The 24,404-nt window shown below is 36.9% G+C and overlaps 3 protein-coding genes across 13 annotated transcripts in view; 2 read left to right on the forward strand and 1 right to left on the reverse strand.

Annotated features, from left to right (window-relative positions):
• Positions 1-11,808, reverse strand: part of Brcc3 (BRCA1/BRCA2-containing complex subunit 3) — a 29,064-nt gene extending 17,256 nt beyond the window's left edge. Inside the window, exons 1-4 of one of the 6 annotated variants that reach the window (XM_087902705.1) lie at positions 11,730-11,808; positions 10,971-10,987; positions 10,097-10,151; positions 5,512-5,632 (exon numbers count right to left, since the gene is read on the reverse strand). In XM_087902705.1, the coding sequence (XP_087758831.1) occupies positions 5,512-5,632; positions 10,097-10,117 (142 nt within the window). In that variant the 5' untranslated portion in view covers positions 10,118-10,151; positions 10,971-10,987; positions 11,730-11,808. Of the gene's footprint in view, positions 1-5,511; positions 5,633-10,096; positions 10,152-10,970; positions 10,988-11,587 lie in introns of all 6 variants that reach the window. The other 5 variants (XM_087902702.1, XM_087902703.1, XM_087902706.1 and 2 more) reach the window with 5 other exon arrangements.
• Positions 11,809-11,905: 97 nt separating this feature from the next.
• Positions 11,906-23,119, forward strand: Cmc4 (C-X9-C motif containing 4). 5 transcript variants are annotated; one of them, XM_048427629.3, is made up of 3 exons: positions 11,906-12,190; positions 19,268-19,335; positions 22,753-23,119. In XM_048427629.3, exons 2-3 carry the CDS (start codon positions 19,278-19,280, stop codon positions 22,896-22,898), a joined length of 204 nt encoding a protein of 67 aa, XP_048283586.1. In that variant the 5' UTR covers positions 11,906-12,190; positions 19,268-19,277; the 3' UTR covers positions 22,899-23,119. The 5 variants fall into 5 exon arrangements, with proteins under 5 accessions (XP_048283586.1, XP_048283585.1, XP_085540570.1 ...); XM_048427628.2 differs by lacking the exon at positions 11,906-12,190 and adding an exon at positions 12,288-12,427; XM_085684444.1 differs by lacking the exon at positions 11,906-12,190 and adding an exon at positions 13,659-13,765.
• Mtcp1 (mature T cell proliferation 1) lies at positions 12,288-18,341 on the forward strand. Of its 2 annotated transcripts, none has more exons than XM_048427627.2 (5): positions 12,288-12,427; positions 17,115-17,266; positions 17,385-17,555; positions 17,637-17,688; positions 17,777-18,341. In XM_048427627.2, the coding sequence occupies exons 2-4, from the start codon at positions 17,162-17,164 to the stop codon at positions 17,682-17,684; spliced, it is 324 nt and encodes a 107-aa protein (XP_048283584.1). In that variant the 5' UTR covers positions 12,288-12,427; positions 17,115-17,161; the 3' UTR covers positions 17,685-17,688; positions 17,777-18,341. The 2 variants fall into 2 exon arrangements, with proteins under 2 accessions (XP_048283584.1, XP_085540569.1); XM_085684443.1 differs by lacking the exon at positions 12,288-12,427 and adding an exon at positions 13,659-13,765.
• Positions 23,120-24,404: the final 1,285 nt, after the last annotated feature.

The following is a 24,404-nucleotide window of genomic DNA, read 5'->3' on the forward strand; positions in this document are numbered from 1 at the left end:
CCAAGCATCCATATGGCAGTTTATAACCATCTGTAAGTTCAGTTCCAGGAGATTCAACACCTTTTTCTAGCTTGATGGGTACCAGGCACACACACACACACACACACACACACACACACACACACACACACACACACCTATATATGCAGGCAAAATACCCACAAACATAAAATTAAACACACACACACACACACAAATACATTTTATACAACTAAATCTGAGTAAGAGTACACTAAAGTCAAGCCAGGTGGACTACCCAGAACCTAAGTGGATCATTAAGTCTGGTGACTTTCAGGCAGAGAACATTTCCAAAGAGACAGAACCCTAGATATATCCAGTGGGTCCCACTTGAGTACTCCACAAAGCACAGAGGAACACAAGTATGTGAGGAAAGGACCTGAGGCCCAAGAAAAAGGAACTGCCCCTTACAAGGATGATGGTAACTACTTGGCCCTGAGAAGCAGGATGGGACCAGCAGCTGTTTCCCCCTATAATACCCTGCCAAGGTAGAAAGACATCTTTTAGGAGGCAGGGGGCAGAGTGCTTAGAAGGGTCCTATCTTAGGAGTAAGGAAAACCTCCTACATTCAGAGTTGCTCTGCTCTACACAGTTAAACCTGAAAAGGCTCAGATGCTCTCCAAGTTGCTCAACAGCATCCTAGAACCCAGTGCTCATGTGTCTGTATAGCAAGACAGAACATATCTCAAACAATGAAAAGAAAAACTAAAGTTGAAAGAAATAAACATATTTTAGTTTTAAAACAGAGTCTCACTACATACCACAGGCTGGTTTCTACCTTTAAGTACTGGGATTACAGGCATGTGCCATTATACCCTAGCTGACAAATTATTTTCCTGGGCAGATTAGCAACACTGAAACACAGAAGAATCATTTAGATGAGGCATGACATTTGGGGACCTGTCATGTCACTAAAGCCCCAGATTCACACAGCAGCTCTACAAGCTGACAGACAGCTTTCTTCATAAAGTAATTAACAATATTTCTAGTCAGGGTATTCTCTATAGAGATTATCAGTTTGGGATTTAATAGAATGTATGTATATGTTCATACTCTAGAAAATGTTAGCCAAATTTTCAAAGCTTTAGTTGATAAAAAAAAATGTATCTGATAAAGAAGTATCTCAACAACTGGATCAATTGAATAATTGAATACATTTCTTCAATAAATAACCATGCAAAGATTGAAAGGAAAGGAAGATGAAATCAAGTAGACCATGTTAGAAGAATCTGTTGATAATTCTTCCATACTAATAAAAAATTTTGATTGACAGTTAGGACTTGCACTTTCTGGTGGCAAAGTTGCTACATTAGGAGCTGGAGAGATGGATTAGTGGTTGAGAATATCTACCACACTTGCAGAAGATATGGATTTAGTTCCCAGCATCCACATCAGGCAATTCACAACTGCCTGTAACTCCAGCTTCAAGGGATGCAATGTCTTCTTCTGAACTTTTGAGGCACCTGCATTCACATATGGCTTATATACCCACACATATTTTAAGATTTTTGAATTACAAATGAAATCATGTGAGCAGCATTTTCTTGTGTATATCCAAGGGACTCTTGGGGAGTGTACTTTCACCAAAAAAACTCCCAAATATCATGATGTAAAATGAAGCAAACTATATTTTTTGACATAAGTAAAGACACTTTAGACTCTAACAAATTCCTTAGAAGTGGCAAATAAGATGGCCCTGAAGTTTAAATATCAAGAAATGATGAATACCAATGCTATGCTATGAGATTTCAGTGCTCCAACTGATATAGCAGAGTGACTAATGTGTATTCAGAAACACTGTAATGTTTGACTGCTACACCAGGAAAGCAGCAGTGATATTGCCAAGATAAAAATCTATCAATGAGGCTGGGCAGAGGTGGCACATGCCTCTAATCCCAGCACTCAGGAGGCAGAGGAAGGCAGATCTCTGTGAGTTCGAGGCCAGCCTGGTCTAGGAGAGCTAGTTCCAGGACAGGCTCCAAAACTACAGAAACCCTGTCTCTAAAAACCAAAAGAAAAAAAAAATCTATCAATGTGAGCAAAGTGGTGGTGGTGCATGCCTTAATCCTAGCACTCAGGAGGCAGAGTCAGGTGGGTCTCTTGAGAGTTCAAGGTCAGCCTAGTCTACAGAGTGAGTTCCAGGACAGCCAGGGCTGTTACATAGAGACAGCCAGGGCTGTCTCAAAAAACAAGAAAAACAAAAAGCAAAATAAAATCTATCAATGTCCTTAAAAAAAGGGGATTTTATGGTGAAAAGAAAATTTATAAAAAGAAAGATGAAAAAAGGTATAGGAGGGATTGAAGAGATGTCTCAGTGGTTAAGAGACCTGGCTGCATTTCCAGAGGACTCAGGTTCATAAACTCCAGTTCCAGAGGATCTGTCACCCTTTTCTGGCCTCCTTAGGCACCAGGTACACATGTGGAACATTTACAGCTTAAAGTAAAAACAAATACAACTTTTAAAAAAGCTATAGTAGCAAGTTTTCATGACTAATTTATCTAATTTCTTAAATACTTAAGAAATTTGTGCAAAAGTTCTACTATTAGCTAAAGATTGGTTCAAAAGTAATGTAAATGCACAAAGCATAAATATACCTGAATATAAAATTATATGTGACTAGTAAAGCAATATATTTTTATATGTAATCAATTCAAGATCTTTGAAAAACCTATTTTTTTTGAGACAGGGTTTCTCTGTAGCTTTGGAGCCTCTCCTGGAACTAGCTCTTATAGAGCAGGCTGGGTGGTGGTCACACATGCCTTTAATCCCAGCACTCGGGAGGCAGAGGCAGGCGGATCTTTGTGAAAAACCTATTTTAAGAGGTTGTATATAAACTAGAATATTCTATCTTACTTATATTTCAAAGTGTTATAAAATACAAAATTTAATAGAGAAAAACTTGATGAGATATCAACAAAATACTCTAAATGCATATAAAAACTTTAAATCTTAAAATATAGATGAAGGAAAAAGAAAGTAACATTAACATTATTGCTTTTTCATTTCCTGTCTGACTGGGAGACTATACTCCAAGTAATAAAATATTGTTGGGCTAGCTGGTGTTGTCTTACATTTTTATTTTTAGTCCCAGCCCTTGTGAGGCAAAGGTAGGTAGGTTTCTGAGTTTGAGGACAGTCTTTTCTACAGAATGAGTTCCAAAGACAGCCAAAGAACTCTGCCTCAAAAAACCAAAATTAATTAATTAAATTTAAATTAAATAATTAAATTGAAAAAAGAAAGAAAAAAGATACTTTTACAAAGAGTATATTTTGTTATTGACTTCCAATGAACTGCTAACACAGAAATATGCTGAATTCAATATTAACAATCTATTACAAAATGAACCTATAAACCAGGAGGTGGTGATGCAGGCCTTTAATCCCAACACTCAGAAGGCAGAGGCAGGTCGATCTCTGTGAGTCAAAGCCAGCCTGGTCTACAAAGTGAGTTCCAGGACAGCCAGAACTGTTACACAGAGAGACTTTGTCTCAAAAAACAAACAAACAAACAAAAAAACCCAAATCAAAATGGACCTACAGAAAACAAAAAAAAAGTAAAATTTAAATATAAGTAGTATACATGCATAGCATAAACTTTGAAAAGTATATAAAGAAGCTAAATGTTATGATAGCTATCTGCAATCCCAACACTCAGGAAGTGGGAAGCCAAACCAGACTAGGCTACAGAATAAGACCTTCTCTTGAAAATTCCCAAATAAAAAGTATAAAAAGTATTTTAAAATTCATTTTCTCGAGTCTTACGTACAGATAGAACCAGGAAAAGATTAACTTAATTCAGTTGAACAATAAACCATTAGAGGCACTAATATAAAGTTAATTTGCCACAGACAAAGTATGGAATTCAGACTACAGGAAACAAATCATTCTTTGGTTACCTTTAACATAGAATAATGTGTTCAGTTCTCTTCATTGCATTTTTCTGAGGGAACGTTTCACAAACTAATCTTTTCAGGGATAGGAACCAAGATAATGAACAACCTAGAAATTAGAAAAACTGGAAGAGCAGGAAGGAATGGAGTCAATGCGTAGAAAGTATGATGGGAAGCAAAAGAAACTGCCTCTAGAGCTCACTGTTAGTGTTTTACCCTGGGTCTTGTGGATATTTGCAAGCATGACTGTTCAAAATTTATTTCTTCCAATAAAAGAAACAGAAAGAAATGAAATTCTGATTAACCTGGGATGAAGAGATAGCTCAGTTTACAAGGTACTTGCGTTTTAAGTACAAGGCCTTGAATTTCATCCCTAGATCTCAGAACCCAGTCAGTAAACAAGTAACAGGCCTGGATAGATGGGTCAGTGGTTAAGATTGTTTGTTCTTGCAGAAGATCCAGGTTTAGTTCCCAGCACCTACTTGGTGACTCATAGCCATTTATCTGTAACTCCAGTTCAGGGAATCTAATGCCCTTTGACCTCTGCAGGCACTAGGCACAAACATAGTGTACATATATACATACAATCAAAACATTCATATACATAAAAAAAACTTAACTAAAAAAAAGAAAACAAATGACAAAAAATGCTGGCAAGGTTATAGGGTGAAAGAAACTATTCATGGGAGTATAAACTGATACCATGGCAATGGAAATCAGTATGAAGGCTCCTCAAACACATAGGACCCAGTTATACCACTCCCAGGTATATATTTCAAAAACCCCATAGATTACTACTGAGATACTTCCAGATTCATGACGATTGCTGCATCCAGGATCACAACATCCAGGAAATGAAAGCAGCCTAGATGCCATCAACTAATGAATGAATAACTAAACTGTGGTGAAGTTAGAAAATATATTGAGTGAAGTGGCCAAGATCCAGAAAGACAAATGTTATAAGGCATAAGTTTTTTTTCATATGTGGATCCTAGCTTTTAATTTTTATATATGTATATTTTTGTAGGAATAAATGTGTATAGATTGAGGAAACCAGAAAGAGGCCCATGAGGGTCAGGAATAGGGCTTTCAGGAAGCACAATAGAGAGGGCAATGGAACACATGGATAAGCAGAAAGAAATACTGAGGACAGATTTAAGTAGGGGTGGGGGCAGGGAGATGGTGGAGCAGAGGGAGTGGAGGTAGGGTCAACTGAATGTAAGCATGTAGGAAAATATCATATGGAAACTTCCTACTTGGCAAAGTAAAAATTGTTAAAGGTAAAAAGTGTTTAAAAGAAACAGTACCCAAATACACACACACACACACACAAACACACACACACACACACACACACACACACGCGAGACAGAGACAGAAATGGAGACAGACAGAGAGAGAGAGAGAGAAAGACAGACAGAGAGAAAGGGGGTAAGAATGACTAATCAAATAATTATATCTAAAGGGTCAATATGAAAACCATGGAACATTCACCAAGGAGAAAACTTATGAAGCCACCTAAAGTAAGATGACTATAGTCATCGCATCTGTGTGGCCCAGAAGCCCCACAAAACACAAAGCATCTAATGTATTAGTAAGGATATTTCTGCCTCTGTTGAGGCTGCAGACAGCTGCTCTGGAGAAATTTCTACACGGTCCTTTCTCTTGTCAGAACGTCGCAAGATAATGACAGAATGGATGTGAACAATTCTGATGGTATCCATCTAAAGAAAAATTCAAAGAAAAGGTTATTTCTCTCTCTGGCCAATTATACTTCTCTCTCCAATTTCCTGTAATTATAGGATTACATTTTATTAAAGTAGCATTTCAGAATTTACGAACTGAAATTAAAGAATTTCAGTTTTGAAAACTGATGCTTTTGTTATTAATGATGCAATGTTTTATATATATATGTGTGTGTGTGTGTGTGTAAATATACATATAGTATTTCTGAGTCAGAGTTTCACATAGTTCAGCTTGGCCTCCAACATGCTGTGTGGCTGGAGCTGGACTTGAACTCCTGATATTCCTGCCTGTATCAATGCATGATATCCCAATCGAGACATATATTTCAGAATATTCAGATCAAGGATATGCTTTTTGAATAATCATCTAAGTGTACAAAATGCATTATCATATGAAGGAATATAAAAGTGTTCAAATGGTAATAATATGGTTGAGAAAAAAGTATTATACATGGAATCACACTAAAATAATGGAGAAAAATCAATGTGAGGAAATCAGAAGAATAACTTATATTAGTGTGAGGACATATAGAATTCCTGCAATTGCCAAGTGGGTATATGAGCTACAGAAGACATAAAGTGTGAGTAAAATGCTTGGGAAACAGATTGATTAAGTGATGCAGTTGCAGAGCTCAAGGTGTGATGGAAGATAGGAAGGCTAAGAAAATACAGAATAAAAGCACGTACAAAGTTTCTAATATCATTTAGTGGATTTCAAGATGAATTGGAAAGAAATTAAACACAGCCATATTCTTCTGGTAGTATTTAAGCTTAGGCTCAAACAGAGACAATAAATTTTCACAAGATAACAAAAAAGTATGGAGACTGTGGTCAGAAGTCTGGGCCTAAATCAAGAGGGGTGTCCACATTTAGAACAGTCTAGAGTTAAAGGTAGAAAATAGACAAAGAAGACATAAGGAGCAGTGAAATGTTTCAAGTTTGATTTGGGGTAGGGTGGTTGGCTTTCAATGACAGAAGTGGAAAGACAAAAAAGAAGAGGAAATTTTTTGATATAAGCTATGCTTTCCCTACTGTACAATATAAAATCCATTAGGCACAGCTCTTAAAATGTCAAGTTTGATTTTAAATGAGCCATAAATATGATACCCACTGTAATTAAAAGACTTAATACAAAAAAGGAGGAGGGTGAAAAATGTGAAATATCTCAATATTTCTTAAATATTGACAACTTTAAAAATTAGAACTAAATAAGATATACCCGTATATTAACATTATTTTCATCTTTTTGCTGTACTTATTTAAAGAAAATGTGAATATAGCTAAAAGTTAGCATTTTGGTATGGATAACTATACTGAATAGACAAATATCAAAACAAGGTATCAATTGCATAACAAATACTGACTATTCTTTTAATAAATAAAATGTTATTGAAGGAATAACATGTTCTTTTTGTTGTAGCTGTTTGATAAGGTCTCACTCTATAGCCCAAGATGACCTGCAACTTACTATGTAGCTTAGGTTAGCCTGAAACTTGCAATGATTCTTTGCCTCACCTCTTGAGAGATAAGACTACAGTTGTGAGCCACCTGGCTTTATAACTTGTTGAAAACACAACACAGATAGCTCGAAAGCTAATATCTCAGAAGGCTGTTATGCTTTTGCTTTATTCAGTTACTTAGAGTTCCCATAAATCATGTGCTCCCATTTTATGGGTCAGTATCTTTTCATACAGTCTCCCTTCTGTGTAAATACTTTTACTTGGTAAGCTCTTTCATATTAAGTTCCTGACCATACTATAAATATCTAATAATTTTCCCTTCACATGTATTCTTTCATAATAGATATGCACTTATTTCTGCTAGAACACACACGGTACTCTATTTATTTTCACACTTTTCTCCTGTACTAGAATACAAGCTTCTCAAAAGCAGGGACCATATTTCATTCATGATTTTCTTACCAGCAACTAGTACAATGTGTGGTCGGCATAGAACAGACAAAAAATAAAATTAGGAGCAAAGACAGATGTATCCACTCTCAAAGAATAATAAAACATATAATTGAATTTTCAATAGAATCTATGAAAACCCAAAGATCACATCTTAGAGAACTAAAATAAAATACATGCAAACCAAGAATTCTAGAATCAAAGAATGTATCCTTTAAACTGCAGACAAAATAAAGATGTCTTCAGATGCCTAATGGAGGGAATTTATTATTAGGATAGAAATGTTACAGTTCTTCAGACAGGTAATTCCAAAAAATGAAGAAATGATTAAGCGCCATAAAAATATTTGTATAAACACAATGAATATAGAATGTACAAAAAGTAATAGCCATGTTAAATAAAGCTTAACATACATATAGAATTAAAATGTATGACAATAATCTGAAAGACAGATGGATATGAATTAAAATAAAAAATGTTTTAAAGTTTTAGTACAAATACTCCCCGACTTATGATTATTCAACAAAGGATTTTTCAACTTTACATTAATGGGGATATAGTATACATTCAGCAGAAATTGTACTTTAAATTTAAATCTTCTCCTGGACTGTTGATAAACATGTAACATAACCGACTTTTGCAAAGCTGAGCTGCAGCTTTCAGTAAGCCATACAATCATGAAGATAAACAATGGATACTGCAGTATGCTAAGATGCTTGGTACTTTAGGTGTATTGTACACTTGGGGTCAATGATATTTTCAACTTACAGTGAATTTGTTAAGATATAGCAAAGCTGTATTATTGAAGACATGGTAAAAATAGCTGTATTAAGCTATAATATGTAATGAAGAATACATATTGTAATATGTAGGATAACCACTAAAATCATAAAAGACTATTATAATAAATGGAGGATCAAAATAGAATAATAAAATTTATTTGATTAGCACAAAAGACAAGAAAAGAGCAAAAAAAGTAATTCAAAATAAAAAGGTAGATTAAACAGAAAACAAAAGAATGGCAACTGTAACTTATATATATTAATAACTACTAAAAATAGCAAACTCCAAATAAAAAGATCATCAGATTAGATTTTTATATGCTGCTAATAAGAGCTATAAATATTGGTATACAGACATGCTAAAATCAAGAAAAAACTTTACAAAAGAGTAATGACTAAAGGAATATATAGAATTAATAAGTAAGTTTTCTCTTTGTTTTGAAAATGACAGTGACTTAAGTATAGTATTTGTAGTCTAATGTGACTTTTAATGAGTTATTTATGTATTTTATGTATATGGGTGTTTTTTTCCTCCATGCACATTTGTGTACCAGAAGAAGGCATCAGATCCCATAGGTGATGGTAGTGAGCCATCATGTGGGTGATAGGAATTGAAATCAGGACCTCTGGAAGAGCAGCTAGTGATCTTAACCACAGAGCCATCTCTCCAGCCCCTATGACATTTTTTTAAATAAGAGAAGTGTTTTGGTTAATCTGGGTTGTCATCATGGCTGGATTGACAGATGTCTAGAATAGGATTAGGGAAGTTAGCTTCTGGTGTGTCTGTTCCAGCATCATTGTCAGAGAGGACGGATTTCCAGGAGAGTAACAGAGGAAAGTCTCTCCCTGGGTGTGGAATTTCCATGCAATAGTCTGGGAGCCCAGGCAGAATTAAAGAAGAGAAAGCCTGACAGGGCAGCCTAGCTCCATCCTTCCTGAGCTAGAGCATGTAACACTGTTGCCATCACTCATGACCACAAGACTCCAGAGCCTCCAGCCATCTAATGGAGATGCACAGCAGCTACAGTTCAGGGAGCTTCCAGGTCTGGATTGGGACTGCATCATTTGTCCTCTTTGCTCTGAACTGAATTATTCCACTCTCCAGCAAGCAGAAAGCCAATGTTGGACCACCAGTCCCCAGTTGGGTAACAAATCCTATAAACTGCCCTTCATAACAAATATCATAGAGAGGGAAAGAAATAGATCCCAATTCTATTGCTTCTGTTCCTTTAGAAAACTTCAACACAGGAAGAAAGGCGGTTTAAGTGGTTATGGTGAAGAAGTTTGTATATAAAGATAATAAGTAGACGCTTGGCCTAACAGCTTGGAGAAAGCATAAGAAACTATTTTTATTGTAGTTTACAGAATCATTAGGCTCTGATACATTGAAGGAAGACCTAGCTGGTTTTATACAATTAGAAAATGGCAGGAAAAGTGGGGTGGGAGTGTACATTCAGGAGAAAAGGTAAAAAGAATATGAATCGAACCTCAAAGTCTTAAGGAAAGTGAGAAAAAGGCTAGAAAACAGGAACGGAGTAATGCTGATCAGATTATTACTGGTGGTCAAGTAAAGTTTCTACAAAGAATAGAAACTAGGTCACATTCTAGTGAGACTTTTCATCTGATTTTAGTAGAAAAAAAAACATGCTGCACAATTTCAGAATGGATTAATGTCCTGGCTGAAATCATCAGACTGCAGAAATTCCTCCCCAACTGCAAATTTCTATCATGCAAAATTTTATCATACATACCTTTTCTGCAACTGTGCGCATTTCAGTTCCAGTGTATGTAAATTTGGAGTCACTCCTATTGGAGATAGATTAGAAAAGGGGGGAAACTGGGGTTTGGAATAGAAAAAGGAGTCAAGGAAAAATAAGATAAACAGTTTTTGCAATGTAACCTTAGCTGAAACAAAAGAGGATGGAAGGGGAACAGAGTAGATTCCAGGTATTACGGTGTGGGCTTGATTAACAATAACTTATGCTTTGCAGTTTAAACAAAGGGGACCCAAAGGTTTTACCATCTCTCAAGCTTTCAAGTTACTAGAAACCTTTAAGGCTCACAGGGGCTGAGGTGCAACAGGACTAAAATTCACTGACGATTTAGATGGAGGAATGGATCCACAAGGGAAAAGCCTCTCAATGTGTGGACATTATGTGCCACAGTGAAAGTTACTGGCATTTCTCTGACATTTCAGAGAACAGAGAATGTAAAACACAAAGCAAGAAAATGGAAAGCAATAGAACCAAAGTCAAGTATATTATGTCAGTCAACAAAGTTCTATCCATGTATCTCTCATGCAATAACCAATTGGGCTCCTGGAGCTCCAACAAAATTCCATTTATAAGAACTTTTTTTTAATAGGTTCACTTACAATGTTGGTTCCTTCAGCCAGAATTTTCCACATAGGAGCATAAATATCTCAAATAAAAGTCATGCTATGATATAAGGTTAAAAATGAACCTTTAGGATTGTGGTGGAACTCAGATTGTATTGTTGAGGGAGTTCTGTACTGTTCATGTTAAGATAGAATGTGTACACACGATTACCAAAGTTGTTGCAGTTCTCCATCAAGAATCTGTTTAGAGGTTATAATATGATGTAAGTAAACAAATATAGTCTTACCTTACGTCATCATTCAACTGGAGTAGGAAAGAGCAGAAAACATTACTGGCACATTGTTATTTAGTTATAGAGATGCAATTTTACATGAAAATTAGGTAATATGTTCACACACAACAGCATGAAGGACTGGAGAATTCAATCTTGAGCACTTTACAACTACACTGTATTTCCTCAACTACTTTCACAGCTCTGTAACATTTAACCACAACAGAGACTTTGGAGTCCACGAAACCCTTTTGACCTGAGTACTTTGCCATACTTTAAAATGCTGTAGTGATACCTCTGCTTCCCATAAGGAAAACTGGTAGTAGGATGAGAGGGTACTGTAATCGTGGGCTGCTTGTTTCCTAATACCTCGATATCTTCATTATACCAGAATGTTTTTCTGGCCCGATTTGCTGCTTTGGTCACTGGTGTGATAACCCCCACCCCCGTGGGCTCATGAAGACCGCTGAGGGTTTGCAGGAACATAAGCACGGGTCAGAGGGTCAGAGAAAAAGGATCCCGCAACAGCATTAGAAAACGCAAAGGACCGCGTTCCTGTGGCCTCCCAGCCGCTTCAGAGACCACTGGGTACTGATCAGCAGGATTTCAGCCAGGTTGGCCGACCTACTCACCTCCCCTATACATAGACCCATCACCTCCTCCTTTTCAGTGCTCAGAGCATGGTTGAGACAAACTAGGAAAGCGTCAGACTCAAGATGAACCGCTTGCACAGCTTGCACCACCTGCACCGCCATCTTTGTCGGTTCTACTCACATCCGCCTAGGGCTCACAGCAGCCTGGCCAACCGGGTGCTCCTACGCAGCCTTCCCAGCCTGGCGCCCGACGCTCCGCCCCAGGCCTGGCCTAGCAGCGCGGGTTTCACGAGGGCGGAGCCTGGGGCGCGGAGGCGGTGCCACAGCTAGCAGTACCTGGGAGACTCCCGGGTCGGTCTGGGATGGCGAAACAGTGGGACACTGGGTGGTGGTGGGCAAAAGCAGTCTGTACGGTAGTTTGGGCCGCTGGGCGGCTGGGTGGCAGGGAGGCGGTGTTTTTCTGCCGGGGCGTACGTGGGCTGTGAGCAACTCCGAGCGCAAGGGCAGACGCCTCCATAGTGCTGGCGCCCATTTTGCCCGCCCTCTGAGGAGAGCCCAGCGCGGCCTACACTCGTCAGGGACAGCTCTTTGAGGCGACTTCGCCAGGAACAACCACCTCTTTTGAAAGTCGATCCCCAAACAGTTAAGGTTCTATTTTATTTTGCTTTATTTCCAAGTCACAACCCTTGAATCTCTCTGGACCACTTCTGGCTGCTGGCCTGACCTAACTTCGGTTCTAGTGACCTCGGCCCTGGATGCCCCTTGGTTCGCCCTGGGCTCACATCGCAACCCCTGCTTGAGTCTCCCGGGGTGGGGGACCTGGAAGTTTTAGCCTAACTGTTCTGGAAGAGGAGTAATTAGTCCAAGAAACATATTCATGTGAGTAACCTTTTACAGAAACAGTGATTTACTGTGTCTGAAAAAGCAACTCCAGTTTTCTTGCTGTTTTTTTAACAAAAGCTTTTAGATATGTATTTGTTTGATACAGTATAAGAAGGATTGAGAGAGGGACTTCACATTTTATTCAGGTTTGATTATATCACATCAAGAAACTAGTTCTAGGAAATTACAAATTTTTTCTGATCTCTTTCCTGGTGTCAGACATGATTAACTTATATGTAAAACTAATTTTATTTTAAAATATGTCAATGAACTAAGGGATAAATGTACAAATCTTCCTTCCAATTTACAACTTTACCAAATACATGAGAGATTTAGTATTGATTATAAATGAAAACAAAATATATAACACACAGTCTCCATAGTGCATAAGTTTTTGTTTGAATTTGTTTTTTCAAATTCCTTTTGTAGTTCTGAAGCCAAACAGATATGACAGTACTGGAAAGGGAACTCATTCAAGCTGCTACTTGAAGAGGTGTTGATGCTTTGCTCTCCTCTCCCAAGTCAGTTCCAATCAAAGTCTTCCCACAAATACTGTCCCAAATTCAGGGCACTATGGTGCAATATTATGCCTACAGTCTCTCTTTTTACCTTATGCTTATGCCACATCTTTCCATGATTAAGTTTTATAATGATAAATGTTGGAGAAATTGCAGGGGTATATTGGACCTATCTGCATTTTCTCTTTAAGTTTCAATTTTATGTCATATGTAATATATTTTCAGTTATTGTTCAAAGCTAACATGTCCTGCCTTGGTGGGGCAGAAAGTACTGCTCACTTTATTACATTTGCGTAAGGAATTTTTTTAAATTTATCTATTTGTTTAGCCACCTTCAAGAAGAAAATACTTTTGTTTGATGTTTTTAGTCAATCTTTTATTCCAGAGTGTTCATGCTACCTTTTACAGCTCCAAACATTTGACCAGAGATGGAAATAATGATTAACATTCATAGCAAGCTTATTATATGCTAAAGACTACTAAGAATTTACATACATAGTGTGCATAAACTGCCTCAACTGGAATCAGGCTCTGCAATCTCTCGCTATGTGAACTGGTTATCTAATTTCTCTGTGTCTTACTTTCATTACCTTTAATTGGGTATAATACAAATGCCCATCTCATAGCAGCCCATAAAGATCAAATGGGTCAATGTACCTACACATGTTTTTGTTTCTATTTTCTGTTTGTTTTATTATTTGTTTTTCAAGACAAGGTTTCTCTGTGTAGCCCTGGCTGTCCTGGAACTCTCTGTGGACCAAGCTGGCCTTGAACTCAGAGGTTCTCCTGTCTCTGCCTCTGAGTGCTGGGATTAAAGGTGAGTGCCACCACCACCTGACACCTAAACATATGTTAAAACATATGAGAAGTGTTTAATAAATACCATTGCAGTCAATATGTTCATAATTTTACACCTCAGGGAAACTGAGGTAGAGAAAGATTAGGTTGTCTGAGGGTTGCAAAGCTTCTAAATGGTACAAACAGGATTCTTTCATCAGCCAAGCTGATACCTGGGCCTATGTTATTTGGCAACTGAAATTATAATTGGATGAGGATCTTAAATGATTTCAAATAATTAGCATATTCAACCTATTGATGCTATTTAAAAGCTCAAATACCTCAAAATTAAAGCAAATCATATTCTTGAGAAAAAAATACAAAACCATTCTTTCTGTAAAGGAAAAAAAGATGGTTTTATTTAAATTACAACCAAAGAAAGCTTCTCTGTATTCTGTCATTCCTTTAGAACTTATTTACAAAATGTATAAAAATAATGTGTCCAGGTCAGTATGACTTTTGGAATCAAGGCAACTTCTATGGAGGTCATCTCTTTTAGTGGATGTTTAGCTGTAAAGTTATACAAACATATTTTGGGTTGCAGTTGTATTTGAAACTTGTAGTATTTTTTTAAGTAAAATTTCATAGGTTTATATTACATGTATTGTATTGTACCTTGTAACTAAATTTATCCTGCGGTTTTAAGATATTCCTTAGTTTGGAGAATCTTGTACTTTGTGAACAAATACAATATGCCAAAAATGTTCTCTAGTCAATTAAATTTGGGAAATGTTAACTGTATAAAATCTCTGTACAGTATAACTTAGTTGGAGTTTTTACTATACTAATATGCTTTTATGATCTCCAATATTCCCAAACTTATTTGACCAAGGAAAATGTTGGAATCAAGTGTTCTAAAGAATCACATCTATGGAAATGATGTTTCATTCATCCAACATGTGATTTTTGTAGACTTTGAGCTAAATGCCTTTTGCTTAGCCTTTGCTTTTATCTAGTGAGGGGGTTGATGTTTTCGTAGTTATGTGGTCGCTTATCAGTCCTTTGATCACTGCAGTTGCCTTTCTCTGGGCCCTTATGCTCTGAATGATAGGACACACATCCAGCCTAAAGTGCTGAGTGTTCCATTCCCAGGCTCATCTTGTCAATGCCCAGCTTGTTACCCTTTGGAGGTCACAGCAGTACACTAGTTCTGAGAATATTTTGTAGTGCCTGATAGTAATTCAGAATATCACATACTATCTGCCTTCTCTTCCCCTGGAATTAATTCCTTCCAATGTTAGTATGACCAATAAAGTTTTGTTTTTATTCAAAAGAAATGTAAATGTCAACATGTTGGTTGTTGCTAGGACCTATCTATATCTGTGAAATTGAGATGGTCTTGAAATCTTAATAGTTGGTTCCTGCTTTAAAAAATATGTGTGTATGTGCATGTGTGTGTGTGTGCTCATTTTTATTTTTGTATTGGAATTTACTGGGGTATTATATGTATTTCTAAAGCTCTGCAAGAAAAGCAGAACACTCGTAATTTCTAAGTGAAAAAAGGGCTTACAACATATATAAGTAGAGACTCATGCATTTTAGGCAGATAGAAAGCAAGAGCAAGGGCATGCAGCTTGAAACAACACTGGTATTTGAAAGAAATTTTGGCTTAAATACAGTGGTAATGCTGATATTTCCTGGAATCGCTGACCATAGGGTGTAGCAACTGAATGAGAAGAAGAAATTCAAGATAGCTCATAACTTTTTAATGTACAGAAAATGTGATATTGCCATACAGAAAGTAGTGTTTGGTTAAGGAGAAAGAATGCTATCATAAGTAAGTTGAAAATGAGAGAGTACATCTAGGTGAAAAGGATGACATGTGACAGGTTCAGAGTCATAATCACTCTGGAAATAAATGGATAGCTATCATACCTATTTATTCGTCACATAAATGTGAAAATATTCTCTCTCTCTCTCTCTCTCTCTCTCTCTCTCTCTCTCTCTCTCTCTCTCTCTCTTTGAGACAGGGTCTCCTTATGTAGTTAACCTAGAGCTAAGTTATGTATACTAGTTGGCCTCAAACTTACTATAGATACATAGCCCAAGATGGCCTGAACATTCTTCAGCCTTTGGCATGCTAGGATTACAGACATGCACCACATACCCGTTTTGAGACAGTAGTTTTTATACCTACTTTTCTTTTAGGGGATAAGCAGAAAAACAGTGTTGGGGGAATCATATTCAGGATGGTGTCCTTGAAAAAAGGACTAACTAGGTTTAGCGTCATTCCTTTGTTTTTGGCTTCTTCTCATTCCACTTGTGCTCTGGACAGTATCACTTTGAAGGCCCTAACTATCTCCGAAACTATGTCTTATTTCCTTTCCCACTAATAGCTACTTATTAAGAATGAGGGGGTCTTTATTGTGGGACAGATACCCACTGATGTATCTGTGCTCTGCAATAAGTAGAAATACAATGAATCTGCATCATGATGCTATGAGTGGCTTCCACAAGATTCTACTAATGAAAATACATGTGAAGTTATGAGCTCCAAAGCTGGGCATAGAACTGTTGAGAGTTTCCTTGCTACCCCAGACTCTGAGACCAGTACTTTATTTACATCTCGTGAAGAGCAGAGAAATATTTTTTTAATCTTCTAGTTTTTAGAATAAAAATTTTACAACTATGCCTCTGTTGAAAAACAGGCTTCTGTGACATCCTGCTTAAGTGAAATAGGGAGCTAGATGGATGGCTATTATTTGCTTTCAGAAAGTCATGAAACTACACTAAATATTTTTCCTAAAATGAAAATCCCTTTCTGATAAGCCTCACTAGTATAAATAACTTTTTAAATAAAATGACAGATATTTCCTTTCCCCTTATGACAAACTTAGTCTCATTTTAGAAAGCCATATACATTATTAAGAATCTTTTTTAAAATGTAAGCTGTTGAGGAGTGGCTTTTATCTGAAGAATATGGGATGCATATGTCTGTTTCACTACTTTTCTGCCAAAATCATGTGTCCTTAGGTACGCTTTTGCACATTTTCTATTGTTAACACACTACCGATGAATACTGCTTTGTAGATGTAGATGAGAGAGAAACTTGTGTCCAGCCTCCTGTAGTTCTCATCTTCCCACAGAACAAACTTGGAATTCTTGAATGTTTTGCCATAGAAAGTTAGGATTACCTAGGCTTTGCCTGTGTGTTACTTGAGTTTCTTTTTCAGAAAGCTTAAGATGGCATTTGATATGTTTAGGTTGTACAAATAGATATGTATGAGGCTTGGTTCTGTTTGGGTTGCTAGTCCCAGGTCACCTTGCTCACTAGTGAGTTCATCCCAACCTCAAAAGTCACACCTCTGTCCTGTGCGCGGATGCTGCAGGCTTAGGTGGAGAAAAGCAGGGCTAGAATTGGAACCCAAAGCCCAGAATGGCAAGAGAGGATGTGGGGGCTCCACCCGATCATCTCTGGGTTCATCAAGAAGGTATCTACCGCGACGAATATCAACGCACATGGGTAGCTGTGGTGGAAGAGGTAACTGCTTTCGTTTAAAATTTATTTATTTATTTGCTTTTTGCTTTCAAATAACCTGGTTTCTATCTAGTCTCAGTATTCTCATGTCTTTGGTTTTATTTTTGATCATTCCTATTAGGAGACAAGTTTCCTAAAGGCTCGAGTTCAGCAAGTTCAGGTTCCTTTAGGTGATGCAACTCGGCCAAGTCACCTTCTTACTTCCCAACTACCTCTCATGTGGCAGCTCTACCCAGAGGAGCGCTATATGGATAACAACTCTCGCTTGTGGCAGATTCAGCATCATTTAATGGTACACATTTTGCTCAATAATTTTCCTTTGTCCTGAAGATCTTACAACAGAGTACTTTATAAACTTTCCCTTTTCTGACAGGTCAGGGGAGTACAGGAACTACTGCTTAAACTTTTGCCTGATGATTAACCTGGTATGTATTTCTATTTTTTTTCTCCTTCTTCCCTTTCTTTCTTTTCACTCTATTCAGTTGTAGTGATTTGAATGATTTTTTTTTTCAGGTGCTGGAATTCTAAGAAGATATGCTCCTCTGTTCTATTCATTATATGGCAATCACATCATTCACCACTGCGGTGCTCCCACCCTTGAGTCCCAGTGGGGAGGGAGTAGTTTGAAAACTGCAGATGTTTAGGAAGGGTCATGAAGAACACTGCCAGTGAAACTACAGAGAGAGGGTTACACAGGGCAGAAATCAAGCCAACAAAAGCATTTAGTCAGGAAATGTAACTTGAAATGACTCCTTTGAAAATTGCCATAGAACCTTTAATGGACTTCATCAGCTGAACCTGGGATTTGGTGAATCCCAGAAAAATCAGCACATGCTGCAGAACAAATGCCCTCATCAACAAGGACTTGGTACTGATTTAGAGAGAAGAGAGCAGCTTCTAGCAGCATCAACATGTATTTGTCACTTATTTCCCTTGCAGCAAATTCACCCACCTTTTCTTCCATCCTGTAAATACCTAAGGTTTTATTCTAGTGTTTCCCATCCCAGTACTGACATAATTTGGATATACTGAAAACTTGAGGAGTTTTGGGAGAAAAAGATTATTTGTACTGATGAAATTAGTTTCAAAGGCTCCTATGCCTTTCTTCTTTCTGAAACTGTGTCTTTGAATTGCTTTTACAAGATTCTCATCAAAATCCTGTGAATCTAAATTCTTTGATTACAAATATTTTACTTAGTTGGCTTCCATTTGAGCTCAAAATATGATGTTACCTTTTATTGGCACTTTTCTTAAGAGGTAATAGCAACTAACATTACTAATTCCTGGGAAAGTGTTTGTTTTACTTGTAAAGAATTTCCTGAATTAAAGCAGTCATGACAGTTTATGTACATTAAAGTAAGATTTTGCTTTTTAAAATAAGTCTTGGGCCCAGAACAGTGGTGCATGCCTGTAATCGCAGCTATTTGGAAGACTGAGGCAGGAGGATCATTTGACCCCAGGAGTTTAATGTCAGTCTAAGAAACATAATGAGGCCATGTCTTAAACAAAAATCACTTGGTTATAATAGCTCCTGTGTATTGAGTACTTATTGCTTTCCAGTTACTCTTCTGTGCACTTTATATATTTTATCATGTTTAGTCATTCTGTCAGTTCTTTGAGGTACGTATAATTCTTATTGCCATGAATAGTGAAAGAAAGGTATTCAAGAAGTTTAATCATTTACCAAGGGTTTCTTTTGTGAATCATATAACCAGGCATTAGGGTAGACCTTTAAAACTGTGGTGTCATTCCAACATTTGTTTACAATATTCGAGATGACTAGACTGATTTTTTTCATGTCTGTATCTTCTGTTCTTAATGAGATGGAAATACAAAAATATAGTTGATTTATCCTATTAATTAAGAAAGAGTATTTTTAGTGCAATCATTTTTCCAACAATTGTAAGGTCATACTATTTGTTCTAGAAGAAAATTCCATGTAGATAGACTTTAAAATCTTTATTATTAAAAAAGCAAAGTTGTAATAATATTTTTTTGTTTTAGTTTTCTGGATATGCCACAAAAGGATCCATGCCAGAAACAAGCCTGTGAAATACAGAAATGTTTACAAGGTAGGATATAGATTTTTTTAAATAATTTTTTTAAACTTTACCTGTCAACTAGCTATAAGAAACTAATTATGTTATCGGCAGCTTTCATTAGCTTTAAATGTAACATTTCTATAATTAATCGTGAATATTTTCTTCATCGTATTATGAAATCTTTAGAATATTAAAAGTGATGCTTTGTTGGGAATGGGAGACTGTCTTCAGTGGTAGAGCACTTACCTAACATGTGCAAAGCCCCAAGAGTTCTATCCTTAGCACCACACACACAAAAAAAGTGATGTCATTTAAGCTATGGGTTCTTGAGTCCCATTGTACATTAGAATTACCTAACTTTTTTGTTCTTGTTTTTTAAAAAATATTTATTTATTTACTTATTATGTATACAGTATTCTGTCTGCAGACCAGAAGAGGGCACCAGACCTCATTACAGATGGTTGTGAGCCACAATGTGGTTGCTGGGAATTGAACTCAGGACCTTTGAAAGAGCAGGCAATGCTCTTAACCACTGAGCCATCTCTTCAGCCCCCTTTGTTTTGTTTTTTGAGGCAAGGTTTTTCTGTGTAATATCCCTGGCTGCCCTGAAACTCATTTTATAGACCAGACTGGCTGCAAACTCAGATTCACCTACCTCTGCCTCCCCAATGTACCTGGAAAACTTTAAAACTTGTTTAGCACATGTAAAGCAAACTTCCTAGAGGTAGGGTCTGAGCAGGAATCATTTTACAAAACTAACCAAGTGATTTTAATGCACAACCTGAGCTAAGCAAAATCCTTCTATAAATAAAACACTGGTTTGGAGTTGAAGATATGGCTCAGGGATAGAGTGCATGCCCAGAATGCACTAGGCACTTGTTTCCATCATGAACACTGTTTGTATACATAAACAGAAAGAACCAAGGATAATAGTGCATACTTATAATCTCAATACCTTGGAAGCAGAAGCAGGAGAATAACAAGTTCAAGGCTAGCCTGAGCTACAAAGTGACAGCCTATCTCAAAAACTCAAAAATACATATATACATATATAGACATGTTTTAAGGCTAGACTTCGGGGACTAGGAATTAGCTCAATGGAGGACTAATTGCCTAGTATTCATGTGATCCTCAGTTTGATCTCCAGCCATACCTACTCCAATAAGCTTAGGGTATCTGTTTCAAAACTCAGGTGGCTGTGGTTGTGTGGTTTACTTTTGGGTCCTCTGTTGTAGTCCATTAATTTTGCTTAAGACTGCTTTGGCTACTCAAGGTCTTTTTCTCTTTATTTTACTTTTCTTGTATATGGTATTTTGGCTGCGCATATGTCTGTGCATTGCATGTGTGTCTGGTGCCCATAGAAGCCAAAAGAGGGTTTTGGATCTTCTAGAACTGAAGCTGCAGACAGTTGAAAGCCATCATATGGGTGCTATGCATCAAACCCAGGTTCTCTAGAATAGCAGCCAATGCTCTTTTTTAAAAATATTTATTTATTTATTATGTATACAACATTCTTCCATGTCTGCCTGCATGCCAGAAGAGGGCACCAGATGGTTGTGAGCCACCATGTGGTTGCTGGGAATTGAACTCAGGACCTCTGGAAGAGCAGTCAGTGCTCTTGCTCTTAACTGGTGAGCTATCTCTCCGGCTCCATTCATTCTCCTTCTACTTTATGGTATAGTCTAAGGACCATTGGTGTTAGTTTTTTGCTTTTGTTTTTGTTTTTAAAATAATGGTTATAGAGCATCTGTATAGCATGTGCAAAGTCCTAAATTCAATCCCCACTACCACAAACATGACAGGGTTTGTGCTTTTCTTTGATGGAAAATTTTTTAATTATACTTTCAGTCTCATTGCTTGCTATTGATTTATTTAGATTTTTCATTTTGGGGGTTCAATTTTGATAGGCCATATATACAGAAATTTGTCCATTTTCTTAGACTTTCTGAATTATTGACATTATTTTTCAAGTTATTTCAGTTGTTTCTAGTGTAATATTCCTTTTGTCTCCTATTATTATTATTATTATTATTATTATTATTATTATTATTATTGCTGCTGCTGCTGCTGCTGTTGTTGTACTGGAAATTGAACCTGGGGCCTTGTGCAAACATTCTGCCAATCAGTTATACTCTCAAGTCTCTTGTTATGTTTTAAATTTTGAAGTTAACCTATCTAGCCTTGAACTCACTCTACAGCCCAGGTAGGTCTTGAACTTGAGATCCTCCTGCCTCAGTCCCCTGAGTATTTTAGGATTATAGCTCCATGCCACTCAAATTTATTAATTTGAGTCGGAGTCTTCTTTCTTTAGATTAGTTTATCTTGTTTCTCAATTTTGTTTATCTTTTTTAAAAGTCAGCTATTTCATTGATTCTTTGTATTTTTTGTATTCTCTATTAAATTTCTACTTGATTTTTATTTTCTTTCCATTTATTAATTTTGAGTTTGGCTTGCCCTTGTTATTTTCTAAAATTTTGAGATACATTCTTAGGTATTTATATAAGATCTTATTTTTTAATATGGGCATTTATAAACTACGAGTTAAAATGCACTATAGATCAAATAGACTTAATAGACTTTTACAGAATATACTATCCAACAGCAGCAGAATACATATTATCTTCATCAAATTATAGAACTTTTTCCAAGATAGATCAGGCTGGATGGCTTAAGGGTGTGTTGTTCCCCATTCCAAGAGCTTTGGGTATATACAACCAGCTTGAACCGCCACTAACTCATGTTTATATGTAGCTAAGTGAGGACTCACTTGAGGTCCTCAGTCTATATAGCTTGGAGACTGGCAAATGTCCTAGCCACACACTGCATTCCCAGTGCCTCAGAGAATGAGCATGGAGGCCAACCCATTACTGAGTTCTGAGCTGGGAGTGGAGGGATGCAGGTATTAAGCAATCCACAGGTGCTGGTCTTGGCACTCTGAGCCTTAGAACCCATAGTAAACCACATAACCATGGTCACCTTACCTTTATGTTTTATAACCCTTTCAAAACCTAAAAAAAACCCATTATCTTCCAGTTTTATTTCAGAAGAGGGGGGTAATTAAACTTTACATTCAAGCCGCAATTTGTTATGAAATTATGAAAATGTGGGTTGTATGCATTTTTCTAATTCATCAATTTACAAAATGAGACTAGTAGCCACTAATATCAAAAACTACTGCCAAAGACACTTGAATAAAACACAAATTATATATTAAAATAGCTTTCAACAACTTATAAATTGATTTCCTTCCGATTAGAGTTTTAGATAATTATTAATAAATTCTCCTTTTCCTTCTTGACCTGTTGACAGATTCCTAAACAGAAAGAATTCAATAGAGTTGGGTATATCTTCCTTCTAGGTGCTAAGTGAAAAGGGTTGGAAAATTCTTAATTACCTTGTACTTTCTTAGTTTTATGATATTATTACTAAGAGTTGTCTGTTTTTCAGCCAACAACTATATGGAATCGAAGTGTCAGGCTGTCATCCAAGAACTTAGTAAGTGCTGTGCTCGATATCCCAAGGGAAGATCTCTTGTCTGCTCAGGATTAGAGAAGGAAGAAGAAAACCTGACATTGAAGTCTGGATCCAAGTAAAGTTGTGCTGAGAAGTTAAATTTTGCTTCATGTTTCCCTCAAGTGTGTTTTATTTACTACTCCTTCTTCAAACCAGGTAGCAGCAAACAGCAAATGAAAAAATCAATTATAAGAGTTAGCAAATATGCCATCTATGCAAAATAGACCAAAATAATCTGTTAGAAAATAAATATGCATAATGTAAAAGGGAATTGCTAAAATAAACTTGTTTTACATGAAAATATTGGTTTGTTACTGAATGTATTTTAAGAGACTAATAGATACAGATATTAATGGATTCTCTTTTAATCCTTGAATTCAGACTGTTATCTGTATCTTGATCTTGCTTGCCAAATCTTGGATCTCTGTTGAATATGGATAAGATACACAGAGCAATGTGTAGAAAACAGTTTATTACAAAATAACCTGAAATATTCTAAAGAGTAAGTGGATAATGGCCAGAGATCATTATGTTTACATACCTGTTGATATAGATTGTATTCTATTCATCTTTTATGTTTTTAAGTTTTATTTTTATTTTATGTGAATAGGTATTCTGCTTACACGTGTGTCTCTATACCATGTGTGTGTTGATTCTCCTGGGAATGGAGTTACAGACAGTTGTGAGCTGCCATGTGGGTGCTGGGAAATGAACTCGGGTTCTCTGAAAGAGCTTTCGGTGCTTTAACCCCTGAGCAGTCTCTCCAGCCCTGATTGTATACTATTTTCTAAATTTCAAGAACAGGTAGTTTTCCCAAGGGTGTTTTCCTGTCCTGGTGATTGATAGGCACATTTGGATTAACTTACAAGAAGGAGAGAACAAAAGTATGGCTTTGTTCTTTACCAGAAAATCCCTGGCTAGATAGTAATCTTATGATCTTCCCAACAGTTCAGAATATAATCTACCCACAGCCAATGGTGCTCAGATCAGATTCTTTGAATCAGTAATCAAAGTCCCACAGTTTCAGTTACTGGTTTTGCAAACTGCTGATTATGGAAGAAGCCATGCTCAATAAACTTCAAGCCAGATAACATAAAACTAGCTATTTAACAGGACAAGTGGTGTGAAAAAGCTTAAGTTGCATGAGGCCCTCCAGCATTAGAATTATAAGACCCTTCAGAGATTACATGCTACTCTATTTTAAAGTTTCTTTTAACCTAACTCAACACCAATAATTCCGTTTTCTTCTAAATTCCAGTAGGAACATTGTTCTTTTACATCCCTATCACAGTGCCTAGCCACAAATACTTAATATTTCTTCAGTGTTAGGAGAAGCACAAAGGTTTTCCCTCACAAGGGCATTTTGGCAGTCAAGAGCAAAGGACTACCACAAAGTCATACCATGCAACAAACATCACACAAGATATTTATAGGAGAGAGACACAGAATGGCAGCTGCCTCTGACCAGAAACTGAGACAACAATGGACTGGGTAGAGGGACGATCTTTTGAAGGGTCTTTGAAGCATGCACAGTGAGCTAATAGAAAAGTACAGTGCGGTTAGAAGTAGTGCTTGAGCATTAACAC

Source organism: Myodes glareolus, chromosome X (genome assembly GCF_982192425.1).
Source record: "Myodes glareolus chromosome X, mMyoGla1.1, whole genome shotgun sequence".
NCBI lineage: Eukaryota > Metazoa > Chordata > Mammalia > Rodentia > Cricetidae > Myodes > Myodes glareolus.

Bases quoted from the DNA above. Each gene is read 5' to 3' on its own strand.
- Mtcp1 (XM_048427627.2), top strand. From the start codon at position 17,162: ATGGCAAGAGAGGATGTGGGGGCTCCACCCGATCATCTCTGGGTTCAT. The intron at 17,267-17,384 runs GTAACTGCTTTC...CATTCCTATTAG, and splicing joins GGGTAGCTGTGGTGGAAGAG to GAGACAAGTTTCCTAAAGGC. The intron at 17,556-17,636 runs GTACACATTTTG...CTTTTCTGACAG, and splicing joins AGATTCAGCATCATTTAATG to GTCAGGGGAGTACAGGAACT.
- Cmc4 (XM_085684445.2), top strand. From the start codon at position 18,175: ATGTATTTGTCACTTATTTCCCTTGCAGCAAATTCACCCACCTTTTCT. The intron at 18,231-19,267 runs GTAAATACCTAA...TTTTTGTTTTAG, and splicing joins CCCACCTTTTCTTCCATCCT to TTTTCTGGATATGCCACAAA. The intron at 19,336-22,752 runs GTAGGATATAGA...TCTGTTTTTCAG, and splicing joins AATACAGAAATGTTTACAAG to CCAACAACTATATGGAATCG.